This window comes from Hippoglossus stenolepis, chromosome 20 (assembly GCF_022539355.2).
Source record: "Hippoglossus stenolepis isolate QCI-W04-F060 chromosome 20, HSTE1.2, whole genome shotgun sequence".
Taxonomy (NCBI): Eukaryota; Metazoa; Chordata; class Actinopteri; order Pleuronectiformes; family Pleuronectidae; genus Hippoglossus; species Hippoglossus stenolepis.
This window is the reverse complement of record NC_061502.1, coordinates 19874169-19888709: the sequence shown is the minus strand read 5'-3', so window position 1 is coordinate 19888709 and position 14541 is coordinate 19874169. Positions and strand designations below refer to the sequence as shown.

Below are 14541 nucleotides of genomic sequence, written 5' to 3'. Positions count from 1 at the left end.
AATTACCTTCAGTGACAGAAGACAAACTTTTTACCCTGAATTCACACCAGAGACCCTTCGTCCAATCAGCACCGACTTGTCTCATTCATTTAGATCCAAGGTCTGTGTGTGTTTGTGTGTGTCTGTGTGTGTGTGTGTGTGTGTCAGTACAGTACAGTGTGTAACCAGGTCGTGTGCTGTCCCCCTCCAGTCTGTCCGGCTGTCCCATCGCTGCGGCAGAGAAGATGGCAAAGGTTCACGAGAAGAGTCACACGCCTGAGAGCGGCCCGAAGACCAATCAGACGTCGGACCGTGTCCTCAGGTAGCGAATCACAGCCAGACACTGAAATCACTTCAATACCAACAATGATGTGTAGGGAGGCTGAATGGTGCAGTGGAGTCTAAACACGCCCATCATTTCCCCTGTCTTCCCTGTTCAGGAAACAGATGAAGATTATATTTACCATTCTTGAATCGGGGATGCTAAATGGTGTCCCCACAAAACCCTTAATATCTGGGAAGCTCAATAGTAGAAAGTAGTACGTCATATTTAGCCGTAGCTACTTAAATCAGGGGGATGCAGAATGGTGCAGTGAAATCCCCATATCTATGTTGCAGATCGGATCCCCTTGAATTAACAGGGGAAGCTGAATAGTGTAGTAAAATGTACCTTAAGATCTAAAACCAGGTTTCATTAATACATCACATGAAGCAGGGATGCCCAATGGTAACAATCTCCATCTGCAACACATGATCCTGTTTGGACCGTATTTACATCTGGTGTAAACCACGGATGCCAAATGGTGCGGTGACATCGCCAGGTGCTCACCCGGCTGCTGCTGTGTTTCAGGCCGATGTGCTTCGTCAAGCAGCTGGAGATTCCTCAGTACGGCTTCAAGAACAACGTCCCGACCAGCACGCCGCGCTCCAACCTGGCCAAGGAGCTGGAGAAATACTCCAAGACCAGTTACGACTACGGCGGCTACGACAGCCAGCACGGCGCCTACGGGAAGAGAGGCCCGACACCCAAGTCCCACCACGGGCGAGACACCTCCCCGAAGGGATACGACGGTGAGCGAAATCAACACACACCCTCACGCTGATTCTCTCATCCTGGTTTATCTGTGTTTGTTTGTTATTTAGCAGAATTACACAAAAACTACCAAACTGATTTCAATGACCTTTAGAGGAACGGTGGGAAATGACCCAAAGAAGCATCGGGAGGTTCTCCTCACTTTCTTTAACCTTGGGAGACGTTTTTTCAACACTTTCATTGATTTCATATAAAATATGAATGGATGGTGCCGATCCAAATGAGAATCTGGATCTCGTGTCCTCTGAGTGCCCCCCCCCAGTGTTTGGTACTTTAGTTTTCCGGCTTCCTGGTAGAAAGAGAGATGTCGCAGTGGCTGGAGGATGAGCTCACATCGTTTATCTTCAATACAGGAATTTAACACAAGTAACAGCGAGATGATAAAGGTTTCACACTGTCGGAAATTCTTTTTCCAAATTTCTGTTCATTCATTTGCCAAATTATTCACCTGTGAACACTTTTTCAAATTCACGTTTCAGTTTTTGTCACACGAAAATAACAGATGGATGGAAGCTGAATTTCGTTCAGTCCTGTGTCTCGCTGGAGGAAATTCAACCTGCAGAATGATGCACTATGGGAGATTTCTATTCATTTTCCTATTCTCCGGAGAACATTTTGTACTTGACGATAAAACCACACACACACACACACACACACACACACACACACACACACACACACACACACACACACACACACACACACACACACACACACACACACACACACACACACACACACACACACACACACTCTCTCTTTGTTACAGCCCTGAAAATGCCAGTGTTTTCCAGCCCTCCACATGGCTGGAGCGAAGGCAGAGCAGAGCGATGGGAAAGCCGAGCTCGGAGCCTGCCTCCTCTGAGCGGAGTGCGGAGGGATGGAACGAGGGAGGAGGTGCAGATGGAGGGATTGTGAAACAGGAGAGAGATAATGAAGGCGAGCCCTGTTTCTTTGGCTGGGAGCCATTAGTGAGACGCAGGCGGGAGGGAGGTTTTTTAGACGAGGTGTCTGCGCTCCCCATCGTCACGACTCCCTCCCTCCTCTCCGCCGCCGTTCCCTCCATCAGCATCGCTCCAGCCTGCCGAGCCCAGATTCACTGTCGTACAGTCGCTGTGTCTTTTGTTTGTTTTGTCCCCACATAAGCAGCTTATTGGGGTTTTTTATTTTATCTTTTAAATCTCTGTTGCCATGTTTTAAACAACAATGTGCTAGTTTACCTCTGAGCTCATCGGTTCCCACTGACAACTTAAATCTTCCTCTTGCAGTTTAACACAGTGTTTTTCATCAAAAGCTCAGTAATTCCCCAAAATACCTGGATAGTAGTTTTTAGCAAATGTTATTCAAAATAATTAGGGTATTTGTAGGGGACTATTTTCAGTGGTGGATTGATACAGGACATAATGATTATGTGGTTATTCGCAAACTTTACTCAATCAGGAGTTAGAGTATAGTCTCTATATAAAAATGTACGTAGACTCCTGGTTAAGAAAGTGAAGCCAACGCAGAAGAGCCTGAAGCCTGTATTCTCCCTCTGACCAGCAGGGGGCGACTCCACTGGTTGTTTCTATAGAAGTCTATAAGAAAATGACTCTACTTCTCACTTTATAACGTCAGTAAACAATTTTCTGTATTTTCCACCAAACGATAACAAGAGAAAGGATTTGCGGTCGTCGAGGTTACTCTGAGTTTTCCGTCCTTCGGAGCTGGTTCACTTGTTACCACGGTAAATCACCATGGTAACCTACACTGAACCGTTAACCTACTAGTTAACCGAGACAGTTGATAACCAGCCTCGTGGAACAGTTGGTCCAGGACGAAGTTAGGTCAAGTAAAAAGTTGTTTCAAAGTTCAGGCCCCAGGTCCTGACTGAACTCAACAGACCCGGCACACTGTGATGGTGCAGAAGAACAACTTCAGAGACGGATGGTTGAGCAGAACCAGGCTCACGATGGGCCGAGCAGATATATCACAGCGAGAGAGAGAGAGGGAGAGAGGGAGAGAGAGAGAGAGAGACAAAGAGAGAGAGAGAGAGAGAGAGGGAGAGAGAGAGGGAGAGGGAGAGAGAGAGAGACAGAGAGAGAGAGGGAGGGAGGGAGAGAGAGAGAGAGAGAGAGAGAGAGAGAGAGAGAGAGAGAGAGAGAGGGAGAGAGAGAGAGAGAGAGAGAGAGAGAGAGAGAGAGAGAGAGAGAGAGAGAGAGAGAGACTGGATGCTGAAGTGCTGGAGGGAGAGAGCAGAGTTAAAGTGATGATTCCTTCTCAGAAAGTTTACAGTCGACTCTTCTGTAAATACTGACACTGACCCGCTGGTGGTAGAAAGTGTGAGACAGCAACAGAACGAGTTGCTGTGTGAAAGTTAAAGGTTCAGTGTGGAGGATTCTATCGGCAGAAATATAAATATATTATTTACAATCATGTTTTCATTAGTGCTAAAACTAATAAAGGTGTTTTCATTAAGTTAGAAGGAGTTAAACCAGCAGTTTCCATGTTGCACCTCTGTAGCTGCTTTCAGACACTGAACTCTGGACAAGCCTCTGAGTCGAGGGGGGGGGGGGTATTCAGTTGGTTGTAATATACAACTTCTCCACTAGATGCCACTAATTCCTCCGCACTGAATCTTAAAGGGGTGGTAGGAGTTTGGATTTGAAGACGTTTTTATTTAATAATTTGTTAATTAGAAAACAGTGGCACAGACGAATAACGTACATCAGACTTTGCATACACACAAATCTATTTGGAGATGATTTACTGGCTTTGTACTTGATTGGATTTGTTAAAGACGACCAGCATTGGAATTTCTCCTGCAACATTCTGTCTATTTTCGCTTGAATTAATGAGAAATCTTTTTTCTAAATCTCAGTTCTCCTCTAACAATCCATCTGTTGCTCACTTTGGCTGCTCGCCACCATCAGTCTAACCACTCGTGCGCCTCCCTGCAGCGAAACGCTACTGTAAGACGTCGAGCCCGGCCAGCAGCACGACCAGCAGCTACGCACCGAGCAGCAGCAGCAGCCTGAGCTGCGGCGGAGGAGGAGGCGGAGGAGGAGGAGGTGCTGGAGGGGGCGGAGGAGGAAGCAGCGCCAGCAGCACCTGCAGCAAGAGCAGCTTCGACTACACCCACGACATGGAGGCGGCCCACATGGCGGCCACGGCCATCCTCAACCTGTCCACGAGGTGCCGCGAGCTGCCGCACGTGCTGGGAGGGAAACAACAGGACCTGCTGACACAGGTAGATGGAGGCGGAGCTTCATCCTGATGATGTCAGGAAGGTCTCAGACGGGATCAGACACTTTTAAATTGAAAAACTTTTCATGCAGTTGGGAGTTTGAAAGTCTAACCCCATAAACCTTTCAGGATTATGGGAATTGTAGGAGCCACAGTTATGAAATATTTGACTCGTGCAAGAGACAAAAAGTCTTTATTTTAAACCTACAGTTTTATTACAGTACAACACAACTATGTTTATTATTATTATTCTGACACTAAACCACTGCAACCCTCTGATTCTGATTATTAAAGAACTGAGACCAACTGTATTTAAAACCCTCATAACTGTCACTTACTACTTTTACTCCCACGTTTCCCGCTGTACTCATCAGATTTGTCTCGTTATGTCCTCCTCAGAGTCCGGTGGATGATATGGACGACAGCGGTGCAGTGGACGTGGGCGGTCAGCCCGGCGGCCCCGAGGGCAGCGGGACGGTGCTGACCCCCCTGGAGCCGATGTCGCCCCAGCGGCAGGCGCTGCTCAGCAGCCGCTGCTACCAGCTGAGCGAGGCCGACTGCTGGGACCTGCCCGTCGACTACACCAAGATCAAACGACTGGGAGAGGAGCAGGATCACAAAGAGGTACCAGGAAGGCCTGCGTCACTCTGCGCAGTTCAAACACAAACCACACACGTCACACATGTGTTTCCTTTACTGTTCTATTTAGGGAATTTCTCATTTTAATGATGATACTCAGCTTCTCACAAGCAAATGTTCCACCAAAGCAAACTGATGCCATTTTGCAGCGGCACAGAAAAAACAGGATCATTCTTCAGGGCTGAGGCTGAGAGAGCTCTGGATATATGAGACTATAACTGAAGTAGATATACGGTGAAGAATTTAAACTAAAGATGAAGTTTAGAGTTTATAAAAGTCTTTGGTTTATAAGTGAGTCGACACTATTGAGAATTTAAACATTCACAGAATCGGTGGAGGAAGTTTACAAAGCTGCATTTATATTAAAATCTTCCAGGTTTAATTTACACATTTCCAAATTAACTAAAAGCACATTTTTTATTACTATCATTTCTATTTAACCAGGAAGGTCCCATTGAGATACATTTCCTCTTCTGCCACAGAGTCGTGGTCAAGATGGTATAAAAAGTTTCATATATAAACTAGAATGTCACTTTTAAACTTGACCTGAGACAGAAACGATTCCAGCTCATCCCCAGCAGTTGATGCATGAAAGCTAAAGTTACATCCACACGACAATTCTTTCATTTTCGTTTTTCATTGAAACTGATACGGAGCCAAAACGCTGGTGTGGACGGAGATGGTTTTAGTTTGAAAACACAGAAAACTAATGTACGTGCTGCTGCTCTGCTCCGGTGGTTCGGACCTTGACGATGAGTTATCGTAGCTTCTGGGACGAAGTATCAACACTGCAGACGACTGTAGAGTTAAGAGTTTGCTGTAAATGTTAAGAATCGTTTACAGCCTATAGTTGAGGGTTTATGTGCTGCTTTTTAAGAGAGATGACTCTGCAGCAGCGTTTCTGTTCAGAGTAGCTCTGCAGATTAATGGCCTCATATACACTGAGACAAATTAATGGATTTTTGGAGGTAATTTCTCCACGAGCTCGGTTCACAGGTTCAGCGATGCAGAGGCAGATCACAGAGTCATTTAACTCTTTTTTTTATGCAGAGATTAAAGTGACGATCATTGGATAAGTTACTTTAGGACCAAAATCTGAATCTGTTCTGGGCCAAAGTGAACCTCGACGTCACAGTTATGGTCGAGGGCTTTAACCACTTAATTTAACGTACATGGGAGCCGCCCGTCCTGTAATTGTGCTGCGTGTGGTTAAAGCATTAAATTGAGAGATTTAAGGAACATGGAGTTTGTATGAAAGTGTGTAGATTTAGAAGATGGTCGTGGTTTGGAGGCTGTTGCTCGTCTCCTGCTGCACATCAGAGGAGCACGGCACAGAGACTGTGGGCGTTCTGCTGGTTGCTGCTGCCGCGCATAATTTTTGCATCACTTTACATACATAAGAGTTTGTAAGTTAAAGTGTAGTAGGTGTGTATGTACATCCTCGCCAAGCACAGGCGTGAAAATGGCAACAGAACGACGGCTTCCTGCCAAAAGCTCGTGTTGGTCTTTCTCACCCTGAAGCCTCCAAATACAGACACATGTTCAATAATGCAAACAAATAATAAAAGAAATCTGCTGTAAAGGAAGAGCTCGCTTTATTCTCCAGGATAAAAAAGATGTTGATTAAAGCGTCCTGAGCAAATATCGAACAACGTGAATCTCATCCTCATCAGATCTGAGTCGTATCAAACTCATTATGTTCACATTTGGAAAATCCTTTAGAAACGAATGTCCTTGAGATGCATTTATAAGTTACACGTCTTTACTGTGAAGTGCACGAGCAGCTCTCAAGTTGTCACATAAGCGTTTTGTAGACATGAAAACTGGAATATTTCCAGACATTCGGGTCTGAGTTTGTGTTTCTCCTCCTCTTCTTCATCCTGAGATATTTGTATTCTTCCAGTTTCACGTGCATCAAGAGCTGGAAACGTAAATCTTTCGTACATTTTGCTGCAGGAAAAGCTCTGGAAAATGTGCGAGTTTGCGTTCCCACATACAGCCCCTCTGGAAAATGTCAGGAAAACATCTGGACGTCTGAAAACGGCTTTCGTTGATCACACACCTGCTTTGAGCGAGAACGCGTTCAGAAACAGGAACAAAGTTTACTGCTAATTTAACTCAAGTGATATATTCTGTGAAAATATGTTAAAATCTAATTTATGTTTTTAGAAACGTTCAAATTAACATGTGAAATCAAAGACATATCTTTATAATATATAAAAAACAAGTTGAAATGGAAACAGAAGGAAAACTAAAGTGAGATTCTGCTGCTGAAAGATAAAATAATAAAACTAAGTATGACTCGTGAAGACAATGATGCTGCAGGGAAAGTGAATAAATCATTTTTATTCTTGTTTGCACCTTTGATAAATGCAGAGGTGGAGTTTATGATTTTATTTCCATATTTAAGTTTAGGTTCAGAGTTTAGTTTGGATTCTTTGGAAACACTTGTGAATTCTACAGTTCACAGAAGTTAGATCAACATTTTTCTAATCATTTCTTTAAAAGGTTCCTGAAAGAAAAAATCGATTAAATTCGTAAATTAAGTTTTTCCTCCATTTTAATTTTATAGTCGATTAATATCAAATAACTATTAGAACCTTTATTTTTCATATCAAGACAAGAAGAGGGAAAGAAAAACATGCTCTTAAATATTTATTTAAAATGTGAAAAAGATCTTCATTGATATTGTGTCGGCTAATCAACGTAATATCTCTATGTTTTAGAGATGTGTGGATTTATAATATTTAAGAGCATTCGAAGTCAAAATAAAAAGTATAATGAGGTTTTTTAATATGTTAAATTGAAGCATTTCCCCTTTAATGGTTCACTAAAGTCCAAACCTCTTGTTGTATCCGTGTGCTGAGCACCAGCTGATGAGAGAATGACCCTGGTAGCGGTGCTGGATGCAGGTTTCTCTCCTGCAGGCTCAGTGCGCTCCCCTGTGCACAGAAGCAGAACTGCGTCAGCTCACACTCTGCAGCTCTGCAACGCTGAATTACGCCTCTAATACACAAGTAAAACACGGCAGATCGTCTGCACGCTTCAGGTCCTCACAGGCCCGATATCACACAGAGCAATCCACGCAGCAAATTGCTACATTTGCAGCGTTGGATTTAGAGCGTCGGAGTGAAAGGTTTTAATCAGGAGAGTAATTGCGTTCGTTAATGAAGCACAACGCTGCAGAGGAGGCCGGAGCCTGGAGCCCGGTGGCTGATGGGAACAGGTTCTGCTCCCGACTGAGGAGGTGTGATGTGTGGACTACAGAGCAGACTGCGGCGCTCGTATCCTCAGACGCTCTGCGGGAGGAGTTAGAGATAAAGGGAGCAGGTCTTCTCTCGCCTTCAGCTGATTTCACACATGATTCATGGGAGAAGAACCTCAAGCTCTCAATCATCTGGCAGCAATAAGCACAAGGGGCCTGTCGAGAACTGGATTTATATTTTTTAAAAGTACTTAAATGAAAGAAGATATTATTTGGAATTGACTGGACCCCTGCTGATATAATAATGTACAACAGGAAAACAAATGGTTAAAATAAAGAAGGACGTGCATCAATGATAATAGTAATAATAACATTAATAGTAGAGATAAAAGAACCCAGAGTAAATTCAGGAAAACACTTGAGAGTTAAAATAATATATGAAACTGTCTTATATATGAAAACAAATATTTTACTGAATAAACAATGCAGAAAAGATCTTTACATTTTATGTAAAAATGTATTTTCTAATTTCTATATATTTGGTTGCATTTGTGTTTTCATACATACGTTCATGTACAATATCAAGTCTCATCTAACATTCAGGCTTTAGGATTAATAGTATTTATCATATGTGTTTGCTAAAACATAATAAGCAGCATTTTTGACACTGTTCAATTAAAAATTACCACAAAATTTAATGTTCAGCTGTGAGGAAAAAAAAAACTTAATCAAACGCCTCATTAGGAGGCAAAAGGGAAATAGATGATTAGCTGATCCCCAGACGATAAAAAGGATGGAAACATAAAAGAGGAGAAAAGAAAACTGCTCTTTATTGAGTCAGTTACAGATATTTAATAGTTCTATACACAATGTGTGATCATTTCATTGTTGGGTTTGTCTAAACGGTTCTTTTGTCCTTTTTTTGTGTGTTTTTCCTTTTCCTCGTTTTGTGTTCATGTAAAACTGGAAGAAGATGTACATGTTTGTAAATCAGTGGTTACGAGTCTAGTCGGGTCTTGTAATCCCCAAAAGTGGTGGAATGTGTTGTCATGGCAAGTTGTGTACTTACTTGTGTATACGTGTAAACATGGATTGTGTAGTGACTCGCCGTAGTCGGCCTTTTTCTCGTCCCTGCACCAGGGCGACGAGCTGGACCCGTTCCAGGAGCTGCTGGACGAGCAGCGCTACCCGGCCGAGGTGACCATGCCCAGCCCCAAACACCACAAGTACCCGCCCTGCAAGGAGGGCAAGAAGGAGCTCATCACGTAAGAACACACACACACACACACACACACACACACACACACACACACACACACACACACACACACACACACACACACACACACACACAGTCAGGGGTGAAAACATAACCTCCTTGACTGAGGTAATAAACCGACTCTCGGCCCAGAATCTCTTTGAATAATTCACATTTCACCACAGCATGAATTTCATATTCCTACTTCACACCACAGGTTGTTGTTGTTTTGTGCGTCTCTTTCCCTCCTGCAGGTTGTCGAGCTGTCAGCTGGCCGACAAGAACATCCGCGGGATGATGACGCCCAACTCACAGGAGCTCAGGTGAGTCCACAAACCGTCCTGGAGTCAGTTTGAGTCCACAGGTGTGTTACTGTTGTTTGAAGTCACAGCAACATCACTTCATAACAAAGTTGTTACGTCGTTGTGTTTGTGTCTCAGGTGTCCGACCCCCGGTTGTGATGGATCTGGACACATCACTGGAAACTACGCCTCCCACAGGAGGTACAGAAACGACCCCTCAAAAAACCACGGCAGTAACACATGAGACACACACACACGACGTCAGTGTAGACGTCTTTTTAAATGTGTCCTCTTGTCCTGCAGTCTGTCAGGTTGTCCACGAGCCAAGAAGAGCGGCATCAAAATCGTCCACAGCAAAGAGGACAAGGACGACCAGGAGCCAATCAAGTAAGGTTTCTGTTTCACTCTGTAGACCAACAGAACCATGGCTCAGTTTGATCCAGACCCAGAACTCCTCTTCTGGTCTGAGGAACCGTTCACACCTGATGTTCAGGTTCAGACTGAACTGAAGAGTCTGAAGCTCTGAACCTAACAAGGTGTGAAAACCCCAAAAACAACAAAATGTCTCATCACTAGTGTGATAAAGTTAATTTGAATCAAATCCTGCCCTTTGAAACCGTCCAAGCTTTGTCTTTAACTCAGTTTTATGGTTTTCTAAACAGAAGATGTTTCTAGAAGCACTTTCCAGCTGTTTGTCAGGCCGCTGACAGATTCATCCGTCTGCTCGCTCTTAAAATGCTGCCTGTGTTCGTGACCTTTCTAACTTTAGGGAAGAATATTTTCGAGGAGTTATGGTCAGTCCTTCACTTCACCTCCTGCTCCCCACAGGCCAAGACCTGCAAAGGTTACAACTAAGTGAGCGTTTGACATTTGCGTTAAAGCGAAGCCATAATGTTAAACCAATACGACCTTGTGAGTAATCTAAAGTTCAGCTGGTGTCAGGCTGCAGCCAGCTGTTGCCGCCACTTCCGTTCCGTCTGCTATCATCATTAACAGTGGAATCATAATTAAGCTTAACCTGAGCCACCCGTCGACGCTCGGCTCATTCTAATCAGCACAAATGTCACTGCGGAGGGCGTTTGGGATGCAGGAGGCAGCGGCGAGTGTCTGGGAGCTGAGCCGGTGTCATCTGCAGGGCGAGCGGCCCGCTCGTCGTTAACGCCGCTGTGGACCGGAGGCTTCAGGGGGGAGGAGGGGGAGGAGGGGGAGGAAGGTAGCTCCTCCTCCATCAGAAGTCTCCCAAACAGAGCCTCGTTGTCATCCAACCGATTCAGTTCATTCCCAAGGCTGTAAATAAAGATGGACGACGCGTCTCCGCCTCCTCCCATTGTACAAGAATGAAGCCGGAATATTTCAGATACGAACGCCGCCATCTTGCACTTGTGACGTTGTTTTTGGAGCCAGAGTCGGTGCTTTAGTGATCGTGGAGCTGCGATACCGAAATCCCACCACAATAACTAGTTAAAACCAAACTTATCAGTGATATCGTATATGAGTGATACCGCAGCCGGCCACCAGGGGGGATCAAGATATTTTGGCTTCATTTTGGTGGAGCTGTCATGTCGTCGTCCTTTAAATAAAATCCCTTTGACATCATCTTGCAGAAGCTTCTGCACAAAGATGATCCACCATCATTAAGTAACTTTATCTTAAGTGTATTGTTAATAATCAGCTGATCCACCAATCAAAGAGCTAGTTCGACAAACCTAAAGCAGACGACACCTCTGTGTTTGTTCCACCCTCAGGTGTCCGGTCCCGGGCTGTGACGGACAGGGTCACGTGACGGGGAAGTACGCCTCTCACCGCAGCGCGTCAGGCTGCCCCCTGGCGGCAAAGAGGCAGAAGGACAGCTACGTCAACGGCTCGCAGTTTGTCTGGAAATCTGGAAAGACGGACGGCATGACCTGCCCGACCCCGGGGTGCGATGGCTCGGGACACGTCAGCGGGAGCTTCCTGACACATCGGAGGTGGGCTTCCCATTTCAGGTTTTTACAATTAATTTTTAAATCTAATTTTAAGGCTAAATTACATAACAATCAATAAGAAGTGGACCAAATGGGCTTTTACGCCTCATCCAGTTGCCTAATCATGCTACAAATATTTTAACCTTTTATCCCGCTTCCAGGCAGCTTTTGGTTTCACTTTGTCGGAAATCAATTAGTGCTTTAGACTCTCTGCAGACACATCATCCTTCACAGGCAACATTTAATCAATGTGCGTGTTTGTTTTATTCCAGTCTCTCCGGTTGTCCCCGGGCCACCTCGGCCATGAAGAAGGCCCGGATGAGCGGCGTGGAGATGCTGACAATCAAACAAAGAGCAAGCAAAGGTCAGAACACCAGAAAAACACCAGAAGTCTAATGACTGAAACTCATTTACACTCAAACAAATGGAAAAACCAAGAGCACACTTCACATGTTACCTCACCATTTCCATTGTTCGTTGTTAGTTATGCTGAGATGAAGTGAAATCACCTCACTGTGGTTTGCAAGAAGATAATTTGCGTAAAACTCGTTCCAGGCATCGAAAACGATGAAGAAATCAAACAGCTGGATGAAGAAATCAAAGATCTGAGCGAGTCCAACAATCAAGTGGAGACAGACATGTTAAAACTGAGGACACAAGTAAGACGACTCCTGTTGGTTTGAAGCATGAACACAGATACACAGGTCGACTCGTAACGAATCTGACTTCCTGGTAGATCACCACCATGGAGACCAGCCTGAAGTCCATGGAGGAGGAGAACAAGGTGATCGAGCAGCAGAACGACTCGCTGCTGCACGAGCTCGCCAACCTCAGCCAGTCGCTCATCAACAGCTTAGCCAACATCCAGCTGCCGCAAATGGTAAGAAAGGAAGATTCAAATAGAACACACACTATCTCTTCTTATCTCTTTTTTAATTAGTTCTGTAGGAAAAAAGCAACTAGCAAGTTCTAAAGATTTGTGTCTTAAAACAATATTTTAGATAAATATATTTCGATAATTATCTTGAAATAACAGAACTTATTATCTGAGGGTGTTTGGAGCTTTGTGGGATGTTTGTGTGTTTTATATTGAGTGTGTTTTAGACACTGAGATGTTTTCTGAGCTGATCTCTCACCTGCTCACGATGTAAAAAGTCGTCTCCAGCCTTTTCTCCGAAGGTTTTTTTTCTTCATCCGCTTCTTTCTGTTTGCCACCTCCTCTTCTTCCCAGCAGTCCATGCTGTGCTTCTTCTGTGCTGTACGACGCCTCACAGAGTCTCGCATAGAGAAACTGTTTCAGTTCCGGTGACGTGCTCGTGGCTGTTCTGACGTCATGTTTTCTCAGTGTAGAAAGAAGACTGGGGCTAATTGGATAATCTCTCTGAAAGCAGAATGAACCAGTAGCTCGATAACTCTCTGCTTCCTGTTCGTCCTCGATTCACGAGCGGAAACGCTTCATATCACAAGGAAAAGTCCGTCTCAACAAGGAATTCAATCTTTAAGAATCAATCTGCTTCTCATTGCTTTTTATTTTAGACGCATTAACAGAACATCTTAAGCATTAGGTGCGAACAGAGCCGGAGGGAGAAGCACTTGTTCAGGCGGACGTTGTGTGTGTTTTCTCTCGGTGTCGTCTATGAAGCCTTGTGAGCGCCACCTTGTGTCTAGCGGGCTAATTCCCTTCTCTGTACACCCTCTCCTGTAGAGACCGCCGCCACAGAAAGAGGCGCCAGTAAAGCATAGCTGCTGTTTACAGATGCCTCCCAGAGTAAGAGATCCATTTATCCTTTATCCAATTATCCTTCTCTTCTGCACTGTCATCCCCCCACACACCTCCTACAACTCCTCTGGCGTCCACACATCACAACTTTATACTGAAATACACAAGCGTGAAACTGAGAGTAACTGTAACTAAATTACCAGAGAAAAGTTACAGACAAATAGCATCAGATGTGTTTTGAGCTCATTTGTCACAAACACAATTAATTACTAATAATTTACAAGATTTAATGACACAACTGTAAAAGGAAATTAGATAATTAAGAGTAGATTCAGATTCTTAAACCTGGAGACGGAGCTGCTCTGGAATCAGAACATTTTAATTTAATTAGTGACGCCACACGCCCTCCCTCACTACATACAAGACACTCAACATCTGGATGTAAACAGTGAGATGTAGAATCATCATGATTTGTATGTAAACCCGGCTGAGAAAGCAGATACAAGGAGAACAGAAGTGGGCCTAGAATCCAGCCTTGAGGGACACCACACGCTTTGTAATCAAGCTTTAACTCAAACAGGGAACCTGCTCCGTCTCCCATATAATTACATGAGCCACCAAGATCCCACTCGGTTTGTTCATAGTTGAACCACTAGTTGTGTCTTTGCATTTGCACATTAACCGGCCGTTAGTTTTCCACATCTTGATTTTGTCTCCATGTGTGAAACATTGACTCTTCATCTCCCCATCAGCGACCCATCCCTCTCCTGAGTTTGCATGGTTCAGAGTTTGACCTTCACAGGCTGAAGTACAGATTCATGAGTAGGATATTCAAAGTGGAGTATTTCAGTGAGTCTGTGTAACCGAGCCATGTTTTCCCGATGATGTCCCCCCCCCCCCTGCTTTCCGCCTGTTTTCCAAACCTTTCCCACAATGCTTCACAGAAAATGTACCCATGTGCACCTCTGCTCCTCCCTCTGATGTCTCACGGCTTTTTCCTCCCTCACAGGAGCCAATGAATGAACAGAACTTTGACACTTATGTGAGTACGCTGACAGACATGTACACCCACCAGGACCAGTACCAGAGCCCGGAGAACAAGGCGCTGCTGGAGAACATTAAACAGGCTGTTCAGGGCATCCAGGTCTAACCTGAC

The 14541-nt window shown here is 44.5% G+C and overlaps 1 protein-coding gene across 10 annotated transcripts in view; it reads left to right on the top strand.

Moving 5' to 3' along the window:
* myt1la (myelin transcription factor 1-like, a) overlaps positions 1-14541 on the top strand; it is a 52785-nt gene that overhangs the window by 35500 nt on the left and 2744 nt on the right. For 4 of the 10 annotated variants that reach the window (XM_035144403.2, XM_035144402.2, XM_035144400.2 and 1 more), the window contains exons 11-24: positions 191-301; positions 830-1050; positions 4012-4301; positions 4697-4921; positions 9255-9406; positions 9654-9722; positions 9840-9902; positions 10005-10088; positions 11447-11686; positions 11938-12029; positions 12221-12324; positions 12402-12545; positions 13371-13433; positions 14395-14541. The exon at positions 14395-14541 is cut by the window's right edge and continues 2744 nt beyond it. In XM_035144403.2, the coding sequence (XP_035000294.1) occupies positions 191-301; positions 830-1050; positions 4012-4301; positions 4697-4921; positions 9255-9406; positions 9654-9722; positions 9840-9902; positions 10005-10088; positions 11447-11686; positions 11938-12029; positions 12221-12324; positions 12402-12545; positions 13371-13433; positions 14395-14535 (1999 nt within the window). In that variant the 3' untranslated portion in view covers positions 14536-14541. The remainder of the gene's footprint in view (positions 1-190; positions 302-829; positions 1051-4011; positions 4302-4696; positions 4922-9254; positions 9407-9653; positions 9723-9839; positions 9903-10004; positions 10089-11446; positions 11687-11937; positions 12030-12220; positions 12325-12401; positions 12546-13370; positions 13434-14394) is intronic. The other 6 variants (XM_035144407.2, XM_035144404.2, XM_035144401.2 and 3 more) reach the window with 3 other exon arrangements.